The sequence below is a fragment of the Siniperca chuatsi genome, linkage group LG3 (assembly GCF_020085105.1).
Source record: "Siniperca chuatsi isolate FFG_IHB_CAS linkage group LG3, ASM2008510v1, whole genome shotgun sequence".
Taxonomy (NCBI): Eukaryota; Metazoa; Chordata; class Actinopteri; order Centrarchiformes; family Sinipercidae; genus Siniperca; species Siniperca chuatsi.
In genome coordinates this window covers 3,889,566-3,902,225 of record NC_058044.1, presented here as the reverse complement: position 1 = coordinate 3,902,225, position 12,660 = coordinate 3,889,566, and the positions used below count along the sequence as shown (strand labels likewise).

Sequence of the window (12,660 nt, the reverse complement as noted above, 5' to 3'; positions counted from 1 at the left end):
TATATTAATACAATTATTCCTATACTAAATGTAGATGTGTTCATACAGCATAGGTGACAGAAAAGTGTAATCAGAATAAATGTTCAGTGTCGGTAGAGTGACTGCAGCTGTGGCTGAGGGTTAGTGGAGTGTGATGAGGTACATTAGCGTGAATAGAGTGTTTAGTTGAGTGTCCCTTACACAAGCTGCAGGTATTTGAAAGTGACTAACTCCTTAGGAACACTGGTGAACTGGTTACCATCCAGATACCTGAAAGGACAAGCGAGAGACATTTATTGTGCATCTCTGCTGAATAATAATCCACATCCTCAATCAGGGAAATTCTGAGATCATTCCTGAATAATAAATCACAGATTCACACATAATCATGTCTCCGCAAAGTCAAGAGGTTCCTGATTTTCTTACTGAATGCATTAAATTAAATGGACATGTGACACCTTATGACATGAAAACCTTCATTTGCGTAAAGTTCCTGGTTACTGCAGAAAAACAAATGTAATTTAAATGTATCCATCAGTCTTACACTGTGTACCAACGATCTCAGAAACCCATAATTACAGCCTTTTAATTAGGGAAGATAAAGATTGCTGATAAGATAATTACTGTTTAATAATTACAACTTTTACTGTACATAATTTATCTGCTCTGGCCGTATATGTATGTATGTATGGCTTCATTTTGTGATATTTCAGCATCAAGACATTTCAGGGCTTCAGGCCTTACTGAATACTATCTTTTAGTTTTAACATTTTAATGAATTGAACATTTGTGACCTTCTTCTATTCTTTCTTGATGATGATATATAACCAACATGCTGTGGTTATTCTTAGGGTTGATTTTTGGCCTACCTTTTGGGACTACACTGGAGAGCCGAGCAGTGAGCAAGTAAGGTCTAAATAAGCAGGGGACTAGAGTACCTGCCATTTTCATTTTTGTCACAAATAGGATTGAAGATGATGTGAAACATAATTTAAGACAAAAGGTTGCTGTGATTGTGTTTCCGGACTCACAGTTCAGTGACGTTGCGAGGAAGTCCTCTGGGCAAAGCCTGCAGGTGTTTGTTGCTGCAGCGGACCACTGTGTCCATACAGGTACACTGACTCGGACACTGCGCCCCCAGGGCACAGCTGCTGTCCTCCAGAACAGAGCCTGAACAGACAGACAGCAGGGTGAGGGCTCAGCTTACTTTAGTTACATCGCACAGTTATAAAACGTTGATTTCAAGAGATGATATTTTACATGATGTGGTTCTCAAAAATCATTGTAAGGTATCCTATTGCTGCTGAACTCCAACTCTAACATTTAGCATCTTCTTTTCCCCCTCTGTCTGCATGCTCCTCTACAGGCTGAGGCTATTCATGTTACATCAATTAGGGTTTTGAACTGTTACGTTCCCATCACTGCATATTTGTGTTTATATTTCAGTGCATGTATCGTACCATCCTCGCAGCGGAAGTCAGGTACGGCTACATCCTGCAGTGGGATCTCTCGGAGGAAGGCGGGGCCCTGGCAGCGGGGATTCCCTGTCACGATTCGTCGGCTCCGAAGCCACGCCCCGAACCAGGACAGACGGCAGTCACAGTTAAACGGATTGGCCAGAAGATTCCTGATGGACAGAGGAGATGTAGTGTAGGAGACAAAGAGGATGACAAAGAAACAACAGAGACCGTGTGTGTGTGTGTGTGTGTGTGTGTGTGTGTGTGTGTGTGTCTCTAACAGTGTGGAGAGGTTGGGCAGGGTGTCGAAGGCTCCGGGCAGGATGGTGCTCAGCTGGTTGTCATACAGGGAGAGCAGCCTGACGTTGGCCAGACCTGTGAAGCTGCCATTATGGATACAGCTGATCTTGTTGTTCCTCAGCATCCTACACACACACACACACACACACACACACACACACACACACACACACACACACACACACACGTTCAGATTTGACTAGATTAAGACTGTACTGTTGAAATGCTTTGACTGCCAACCACTCAAAGAATTCCATTAACTTTTAGATGAGGGGATGAATCCATTTAGGTCTGATACATTTGGTCACTGTGAACTTTTTAAGTAATCTGAATAAGCCATACACATTCATTTTGTTGGTAGGTCCACTTTTATAGGTACTTTATTCTAGTTTTCTTCTATCGTCTAATATTGCTGATATTATGTCGAGTCAATTGTTTGATTGTTTTTTCTGTATTGTTGTGTTGTCCATGTTATGCCTGCACTATGAAATCAAATGTATACTTGTATATGGGTAAATGACAAGAAACTTGAATATGACTTGAACATTGTCTTTCAGCCAGGAGTCCTACATCTCATTAAACCCCTGTCTCCACCTCTGTGTTTACATCTGTCTAAGGTCTTTAACGGTCTAATTGAGCTACATACGTTACTCTCTGCGATGATTAATATTAGCATGAAGTGAACTCACAGCATACGTAGTCCCTCCATGCCTCTAAACATGCTCCCTTTCACAGACTCCAGGTGATTGGCTGTCAGGTGAAGCTCCACCACCGAGGAGGCACCTTCAAACGCCCCGTCCTCAATCTCTGAGATCTTGTTGTTGCTCAAGTTTCTGGAAGGAAGGAAGACAAAACCCGAAATAAGAAATGTTTTCTACAGTCTATGGTTTTCACAAACACTGTCTTGTTTATCACAACCTCCATTCTTAGATAATCAGGGCAATACACTCAATCCAGCTAAATATGACCATTTAGCACAAAAAAAGAGTCTCTTCTGCTGAAGCAAACTGTCTGCTCATGTGGCGGAAGTTAACCTGGTCAATTGTCAGCAGTCAGTGTTTTGGGAGATATGCTTTCAGTGGTGATATTAATTAATTAGTACTCTTGTTACTGTTTTGAGTACCCTTTCCATGTATTTTTCCACGTAAAACATTATAAATGTTGAAGTACTGTACTCAGGTACTTTTGAAAATTCACTAATTACAGAGTAGTTTGGTCTGAACCTCTTTTCCCTCGTAAGGTCATGGCAAAGGCTAGACAGTATCTTGGAAGTTTCTTTTGATGATTGAATGGGTACTCGTCATTGTTGAAGTTTTCTGAGCGACCTACATTTTCTTGAGCTGCGACAGGCCCTTGAAGGCTCCGGTGGCCTCCAGCACAGAGAGGTCGTTGTTGTTGAGACGCCTGGGACGATCACAGAGAGCAGACATGTGGAGGACGGAGCAAAAACATCATTAGCAGAAGAGTCTGTTTGGAGTGTGTGTGTGTGTGTTTGTCCACTGGGTGTGCATCCATGCAGTAGGAGTCCATACACACACGTCAACATGGATAACCATAAAGTGCCTGTCTACTGCATGTGTGTATTCGTATGTATGTACACGCATTGGAGTGTATCATGAGTGTGTCTTGCAGAGTCCCCACAGGGACTGCCCATGCTAAAATGCATGCATTTTGATCAGTTAATTGATTCATTGTTGACGTCATTTATCAAGCAAAAATGTCAAACGTTTTCTGGTTCCACCTTCTCAAAAGTGAGGATTTGCATTTTCTTTGTTTTATAGCATTGTCATTTGAATATTTTGGACTGTTGGTCTGACCAAACAAGTAATTTAAAGGGGCCCCCTTGGGCTCTAGGAACTTGTGATTAGTATTTTTTAGTATTGTCCTACATTATAGACTTAAAAAAACATTGATTTACAATGCAAATAATTATTAGTCAGCCCTAATTAGTATCACCATATACTGTATGTTAGCAGATAAGCAAAAATAAATTGCAGTACAGTAAATTACATTAATAAAGGATTTACAAGCACTGTTTTATGTATATTGTACCTTTAAAAAGTTTTGAATATATTTGTTTTATCTGCTTTATTGATAGTATAGTATTAATAGTTATTTTAATATTAATTTAATTTCCAGTGAAGGTAACTGTTACTGTAAACCATTCTGCCACAGACATATCTTCACTTCTCTTTAATAACCAAATTTGAGGGATGTTTCCCAAAAATGTTAATGTTCAGAATTATGAAGAAAAAAAGTATACAGTAGATATTTCTGTCACATAAATACTGACAGACTATCAGATTTTTAAACACTGATACTGGTATCAGCCTCGAACGTCCGGTATCAGTAGCTGGATTCTAATTAGATTGTACATGTGTTCTGTGCAGGTGTATGTGTTTATGTCTCACAGCTCTTCAGTGGAGGAGGGCAGGTGTTCAGGGAACTTGGTGAGGCGGAGGTTGGAGCAGTCGACCACGTTTGCCTCACAGCGACACTTAGCAGGACACACCGGCTTACTGTTGCACTCATAGCTCAGACGCTTGTCCTCAGTACCTAGACACACACGCACACACAGAAACGCACAGGGAGGACAGACGAAAGGATTCGTGTGGGTCAAACTGATAATCTGGCAACAATCTCAATTCTTTCTTTGTCATTCCTTCAATCAGATATCAATATGAACCTTTCTCACACCTGATTGGATGTACACACCAACACACAAATCTTTCTCTTTGCTTCAGATTACTTTAATTGGAAAGATTGGAAGCTGTTCTGGAAACATAACGTTCTCCTAAACTACTGTATCAGAACAAATTAGTTTCAACATTCATTCGAGATTGTATGGAAATGTATTTATACATACAAGATTTTAACAATGTATCTGGCCAGTCTGAACTGACCACTCACTGGATGACGTAAAGCAGCGTCCGAAACTCAGATTTTGTCATTATCTGTTGTTAGTCTGTGTCAGTCAGCTTGGAAATTCATAACAGCTTCCAATCCTGTGTTTTGAATTCTTGCAGTGGGTGATCTTTAGTTTACATTTGGATCACAGATTGTTCCTTCGACTTAAACACAACAGGAATGAAATGGTCGTACTTCTACTCAGATGAACTAAAACTGACCCAAAAGAAACACAATAAAACTCCTGTGTTAAAACCAGGTTTAATAGGCCAAAGTAGATAACTAGGATTACAAAACACTGTTGCGTGAATGAGAAATGTTACAGGAGTGCAGGTTCTTCAGCCTTGCCTTTTGAGCAAGGCATTTATTGTCCCTGACAATCCATCAGATAACGAGCTGACTGAGTTCTAAACACGAACACTGAGAGAAAACAGCCAGACTGCAGATTTAAAAGCAGTCAGGTCTTGTTCTGGTACTGTCCCAGTTCATGTTATTAAATCCTGTCAAGCTGTTTGGGTTAAATTAAGTGATCAGACATGCACAGTGTAGGCTTGACAGTCCAGTATATAATAGAACACACACACATAATCACCTGGAATGTGGTACTGCTCCTTGGCTGTCATGAAAAAAAAAAAAGAGAAACAAAACCGTGTCAGTCAAAAGGTTTGAAATCTTCAAAAGAAACAAACAGCCACACACACACAGACACACACACACACGCCTGGAGGAGGTCTTGTATAAAACTGGCAGCAGTACACTTTAACATTTTAAAACATGAAAGAAAGCGTGAAACGATCTGTCTCCATGTTTTGCTGTTTTTTGGAAGCGATGTGTCGGCCTGCGAGCAGCTTTCCAGGCCTGGCAGTGGACTAAAGCAGCGTGGAGCAGTTTATATGGTGATCGGAGAGCCTGCCATGGTTTCACTGGCCAGAGGCTGGCTTCCCACACTGGCATGGTGTGGGTGAAGGAAACGGCCGGGACCTTTAGTTACAGGCGTCCGGTTACAGCCGGTGATGCACTCTGTCGCACTTTCTAATAAATACTGTAAAATTTCACACAAAAACTCGTAAACACACTCTTTCTTTCAGTCTCTTTGTATCTCAGACTTCACACGCTTTGTTTTGTGATTTTTAAAGGGGAACTTAATATCTGCAAATAATAACGGTTCTTGGGTCTAAAACAGCAAAAGGGAGTTCAATGTTTTTATTCTAAAAGTTACTGACATTGAGCTGTTGGAACGTGAACATTTCCTGCACTTTATTTTACAAGAATAAACCCCCTCTAGTGCCCCCTAGAGGCAGCAATGTTGATTTCACCCCACAATAGAAAAGCATTATACAGAATGAACAACTCACTGATGATGTTGTTATTCTTAGAATACATAAAACACATATTATTATTGCTACACACAACAAATTAAGAGAAAAACTCTTGACTTGGCATGGAGTCCATGAGTCGTCTACTTCGAGTGATTCTAACACGTCCTCGTTGTGAGCTTCACGAAACGTTATGGTAGTCTTCAAATATGTTTGATTTTATCTTAGCCAGAAACAACATACACTTGTAGTTGGAGCACCGTGAAGTCTGAGACGGGGATGACCAGTATCCAATCGCAGATCTCTGGAACTGGAATAATCTTGTATTTGATACACCTTGTCTGACCTTGATTCGACATTTATGATGTTTTAGATGTTTTTAAAGGAAAGTGTGACAACAAGTTTTTGTTGGTTCAGCTTTTTCTGGAACAAGTACCCTAACTCTTACCCTAACCTTAAACCAAGTCTTTACCCTAAAATTCAATGATTTACATTATGGGAACTTGCATTTTGTCCTCAAAAGGAAGGCGAGCCCCCACAATGTGACTGCGTGCACAACATGAATAATACACGCTCACACACACACACACACACGCACGCACACGCACACACACAGGCACTGACCGGAACAGCGGAACTTGTTGCTCTTGATCTGTGCGATGCGTTTGTTGGCGAGACGACGAGGGCTGGCGCAGCGCGCTCCGCTGGTCTCTATGGGGTTTGAACGCAGGAAGTCGGCCAGCCACTTCACATTACAGTCACACACGAAGGGGTTCTGGGCCAGGTGGCTGATGGGAAATCACAAGGGGCAGGATATCAGTCAGATCAGACTGAATGGAGTGGAACAGAACTGAACTCAAACTAGTGTGTGTGTGTGTGTGTGTGTGTGTGTGTGTGTGTTTACAGTGTCTGGATGCTGTGCAGTGAGCTGAAGGTGCCTTTTGCCAGACTCTGGATTTTGTTGTCATACAGCGACAGCAGAGCCAAGTTCTCCAAATCTTTGAACACTGAGGCTCTGATGCAGTGGATCTTATTGGCATTCAGCAACCTGATAAACACAAGAGAACATCAGCATAAAGAACCTGACGACATCTCCCAAGCCCGGTTCTGGTTCCAAGATTTAAATCTTGGAAAAAAAACAAAACTCTTCAGAAAATCAATTAAACATGACCAGACTATTTACATGATGACATGACTCGCTTTCAAACAAAACTCCCAAACCTTGTGAACAGCGACCTGTCTGCCAGAGTGTTTTTTTTTAACTGAGATAGCAAATTTTCAAATTCGACACATGGTGGTTTTAAATCAAGGTCCTGTTTCTAAAGTTCTGCAGCTGTGTCTCTATTTGCGTGAGAAGTGAGAAAGCTTCCTCCTTTGCCCTGACACAATTGTTAGAACTGAAGCTTCAGCATGTAAAATGCATTGTGTGGTACATAAGGAGATATGGCAGTGTTATCAAAAACGTAGCATCACAGCATGTTATGAGAAACAGATTTACATCTGCTTGACTTGGCAACAAGACACATTAGTTTCCATTCAACACTCTAACAAATTATGGGCACTTCAAGCCATTTGACAACTGAAATTAATTTGTGTAAAACACAGTCAGTGTAAATGTCACTTCAGACAAATATATGCATGTTGCGGTTTGGACTTACAGCAGCTCCAGAGAGGCCAGGCCATCAAACACTCCGCTGGGCAGCTCAGTGATCTTATTACCATACAGAACCCTGCACACACAGATAGTTAGTTTTTTTTTCATAAAAGACCCTGTATTCATATATTTTATGTTACGAGTTACTAGTTATGATGTTTTATTATCAATGTGCATCATCATAAACAACAGTAAGACTCTTATTCCATTGGTAAAAGGTTTAGGTGGCTTCACGTTCCCCTACAACCCTGCACATATTTCCACACATTCACGCACAATTCACAAACAGAACAGAGCACATTACTGCCAGAGTACAGACACACACAATATAGGCATATGCACACACACACACATACTCACATATACACACAGACCCGCAGGCCACCCGCTGTGATTGTTTGTAAGTCCTGATATTTCATAAGGAATCTCTGTTTACAGAGAGCAGGCGCCACTTTTGAATTATTCAGACCAACAGACGCACAAACACACGCATGCGGTGCAAACAAATGGAGGTATAGACAGGCATAATACAGACATATGTAAACACATATTGGTACAGGCACTCTCATAACACTCGAACAGTTCACACACACACACACACACACACACACACACACACACACACACACACACACACACACACACACACACTGAGACACTGTGTGTGTTACTCACAGGGAGTTGAGAGCTCGGAGGCCATGGAAAGCATCAGGAGCGATCTCAGATATCTGGTTGTTACTCAGGTCTCTGGGAATGAAACGCACACACAGATACACACACAGACTTTAGTCACAGCAGCCAGAAACACTTTCTCTGAACTTTTAAAGAACTACTATATGCTTCATCTTTGTTTTGATGTAAAGGCGAAGACTGTTGTCCTACTTCAACGGCCATCTTCAAAGGTTGCGGCCTACTTCACCATCCCGTTCTGTGACCCATTAGAGCAGGAATCACGGTGTTATCTTTGATTGCAATTACAGCTTAAATAAACAAATTAAATCAGTAGTTCCCTCTTATTTCTAACAGCTCAGGAACATCTCCAAGATTAAATCATTACTCTCTGCAAAAAATCTGCAAACTGTTATTCATGAATTCATTATTTCCTGTCTTGTCTACTACAGAATCTCTTTCCTGCTGCTGGGGTTTTAACTTTGACTAAAAACAATCCTGGTATGCCAATACTGGCCTCCCAGTGCTTTTAGAATGAATTTTAAAATGTTATTAATAACTTTTAAAGTTTCAATGGGCCTTTTGCTTAGTATTGTTGAGCTGTTAAAGCCCTATGTTCCCCCTCGCTCCCCGCAGTTCTTTGACGTCTACTCGTTAGTCACAAACGTGATCAAGACTTTGTTGTCAGTCTTAGCTTATGACTGGCTGTTTTCATCTCTCTTTGGGATTCTTTTATTATTTTACTATTTCAATTTATTTACTTGAATCTGATTGTTTTATAGCTTTGTTTAAATCTGTGTGTGTTTAAAACTGTATTTTGCCAAAAGTGCCATTTAAAAAACGTGTATTATTATTATTATTATTATTATGAGAAAGTGTTTAGCGATGCATTTTTTCTTTATGCAACATTTCCATGTGCTATTCTCTGGGGGTGAAAAATACATGAATGGTTTTATTGTTCATTTTTCTAATCCCCAAATCAAATCGAATCAAATAAAAATCATTTATAAAGAGAGACCCCACTTCATGAGATGACTGGACTGTAAGTGAGCTTGACACAAACTCTCCAAGAGAGCGAGAGCTGTTCTGCAGGCCAACTGTAAGTTTTTACATCTTTGATTTGGTCTGGCCCAAACCACAACATGTCAGATTATAAAATCCTTGTTCTGCTGCCATGTGTCAGTTGCTCAACTGTCATAATAAATTTTAAGACAAACCACTTAAACCAGCCTGGTAATGTAATCAACCCCCCTCTTAGGGTTTGGGACAGTCTTGCAGTGATGATGTAAGAGGACGAGGGGGTGGAGAAGGATAAGATTGAGAGGAAAAGGAAAACCACAGAGAGAAAAAGATGGAGAGAGAGAATGTCTGAGGATGGAAACGGGCAAAGGAAAAGAGAACGAAAGAAGCAGTGAGAGTGGACAGGACAAAAGCCACAGGGAAATAAAAGAAGAAGACAGAAATACAAATAGGGTACAAAGCTATGAGCATTATTATTGTGGTGAAATATGCATTTTTTTTAAAAAAACATATTCACCAGATCACAGTAATATGCGCTTGATTCACCATGCAAGACCCTTAAAATTCCTCTGATGGGGACTGAATCTGCTTGCAGACTGACATAAATCAAGCGCTCCTCCATGCTGAAAATCCACTGAGGCTGTTTGTTATGTCGAGCAGGAAAACCACAGCTCGGTGAACAGTGGAGACAGAGAAAGAAGAGAGCGATCCGTTTGGCAGATCAGAGTTTAAAACATGAACATTTTCCCAGAGGCATTGCCCCTCTGGAGGCAGACATAATGTAATCTCATTGGTTGAGATGAAACTCATGGGGTGGAGCCATAAAAACACAGCTTCTCCGGCTAGATGGTGTTAGCTTAGCTGACTTTCAAACTTTTTCTTAAGAAGAAAAAATTGTATTTAATCACTTGATCTCAGTCATAATAATCATAATTATACTGCACATCATAGAAGATAAAGGAAATATTTTAGTGCTGATGTTTAACTTCTTGAGCGAAAAAAAAGAAAAAAAGACTTTGGGTTTAAGTGTTAAATAAATACATCTTAATGTCAAAAATTAAATTTTAATTCGAGGGTGTTCACAAGCATAAATCTGTTGGGTTTCTTTTTAAGATATGGTCATCAACATCTGAGGTGGACCTTTTTTTAATTTTTCTCAACTATAGTATGTAAACTGAAGTACACTAATGCAGGTTACATTAACAGCTGTCAAGTAGAGCTGAAACAATTAGTCGATTTATTGATTAAACCTTCTACAAAAACATTAAACCTATGAAAATGCAAGATTATCTGGATTTGCCTTCTAATCACAAAACTCAAAAAAGAAACTAACTTTAAGCTCAAGGGACGAGCCTAATTAGGTCTACAGAATCTGGACTGGGATTCAAAATCGGCTTTCTTACTGAATTTCTAAATTAAGGACTTCTCATAGTTTGTTTTTCCATGCGTGCATCCGCTCATTTTCCGCCTATTTCTGGTTGAAGCAGGCTGGGCAAGGTAGCCCACACGTCCTTCTCCACAGCTCCTTCTTCTGAAGCATTCCCAGGCCAGATGGGATGTATACCCTCCTGTATGTTCTGGATCTCCTCCCAGTTTACTTAACCTGGCTAAGGGTTCTGTCACTGCTGCCTTATATTAAATAGCCCAAGATGGGAAAATAAGTGACATTCATCCAAAATGTTTCTTGAACCTAAACTGTTGTTTATGAGCATTTATCTCATATATATGAAATTGTATTCCGTTGAGTTAGTATGTCTTTAGAGGACTCACATTCGGCGAAGCTTCTTGTAGGAGGTGAAGGCGCCCGGAGGAACCGACTTGATGCCATTCTGCTCCAAACGTCTGGAGAGAGACCGAGAGAGAGACCGAGAGAGACACAGAGAGAGACACAGAGAGAGAGACCGAGAGAGAGACACAGAGAGAGACACAGAGAGAGAGACCGAGAGAGAGACACAGAGAGAGAGACCGAGAGAGAGACACACAGAGAGAGACACACAGAGAGAGACACACAGAGAGAGACACACAGAGAGAGACCGAGAGAGAGACCGAGAGAGAGACACACAGAGAGAGACACACAGAGAGGGACACAGAGAGAGGGACACAGAGAGAGAGACACAGAGAGAGAGACACACAGAGAGAGACACAGAGAGAGACACACAGAGAGAGACACACAGAGAGAGACACAGAGAGAGACACACAGAGAGAGACCGAGAGAGAGACACACAGAGAGAGACACAGAGAGAGAGACACAGAGAGAGACACAGAGAGAGAGACACAGAGAGAGAGACACAGAGAGAGAGACACACAGAGAGAGACACACAGAGAGAGACACAGAGAGAGACACACAGAGAGAGACACACAGAGAGAGACACAGAGAGACACACAGAGAGAGACACAGAGAGAGACACACAGAGAGAGACCGAGAGAGAGACCGAGAGAGAGAGACACACAGAGAGAGACACAGAGAGAGACACACAGAGAGAGACACACAGAGAGGGACACAGAGAGAGGGACACAGAGAGAGAGACACAGAGAGAGAGACCGAGAGAGAGACACACACAGAGAGACACACAGAGAGAGACACAGAGAGAGACACACAGAGAGAGACACAGAGAGAGACACACAGAGAGAGACCGAGAGAGAGACCGAGAGAGAGACACACAGAGAGAGACGCAGAGAGAGACACAGAGAGAGACACACAGAGAGAGGGACACAGAGAGAGGGACACAGAGAGAGAGACACAGAGAGATAGACCGAGAGAGAGACACACAGAGAGAGACACAGAGAGAGACACAGAGAGAGAGACACAGAGAGAGAGACAGAGAGAGAGACACAGAGAGAGAGACACACAGAGAGAGACACAGAGAGAGACACACAGAGAGAGACACAGAGAGAGACACACACAGAGAGAGACACAGAGAGAGACACACAGAGAGAGACACAGAGAGAGAGACACACAGAGAGAGACACACAGAGAGGGACACAGAGAGAGAGACACAGAGAGATAGACCGAGAGAGAGACACACAGAGAGAGACACACAGAGAGAGACACAGAGAGAGAGACACACAGAGAGAGACACACAGAGAGAGACACATTATTAATTTGCCTCCTGTAGGTTGTTGCACCACAGCACAGCTGCCAGCTGGATGGTCCTTCCATCAATAGGACTGTCTGTAGTTTCCATTCAAACGACTCAAACATTTGTCCACATGCAACATTAATTCAAAGCTCTGGTTTCCTGTCAACTATTATAGCATGATTCTCATTCAAACTGAAACTAAAAATGCTTAATATCTTATAGGAAATGTAAGATATAAAAGGTTTAATTTAGAAAAATGTGGGTGATGCTTTTGTTTT

At 41.5% G+C, this 12,660-nt stretch overlaps 1 protein-coding gene across 1 annotated transcript in view; it reads right to left on the bottom strand.

Annotated features, from left to right (window-relative positions):
• slit1b (slit homolog 1b (Drosophila)) overlaps positions 1-12,660 on the bottom strand; it is a 73,497-nt gene that overhangs the window by 21,956 nt on the left and 38,881 nt on the right. The window contains exons 10-22 of the mRNA XM_044190480.1: positions 11,073-11,144; positions 8,289-8,360; positions 7,618-7,689; positions 6,864-7,007; positions 6,584-6,747; positions 5,236-5,259; positions 4,148-4,292; positions 3,066-3,140; positions 2,426-2,569; positions 1,718-1,861; positions 1,440-1,606; positions 1,011-1,149; positions 181-249 (exon numbers count right to left, since the gene is read on the bottom strand). Coding sequence (XP_044046415.1) covers positions 181-249; positions 1,011-1,149; positions 1,440-1,606; positions 1,718-1,861; positions 2,426-2,569; positions 3,066-3,140; positions 4,148-4,292; positions 5,236-5,259; positions 6,584-6,747; positions 6,864-7,007; positions 7,618-7,689; positions 8,289-8,360; positions 11,073-11,144 — 1,431 coding nt within the window. The remainder of the gene's footprint in view (positions 1-180; positions 250-1,010; positions 1,150-1,439; positions 1,607-1,717; positions 1,862-2,425; positions 2,570-3,065; positions 3,141-4,147; positions 4,293-5,235; positions 5,260-6,583; positions 6,748-6,863; positions 7,008-7,617; positions 7,690-8,288; positions 8,361-11,072; positions 11,145-12,660) is intronic.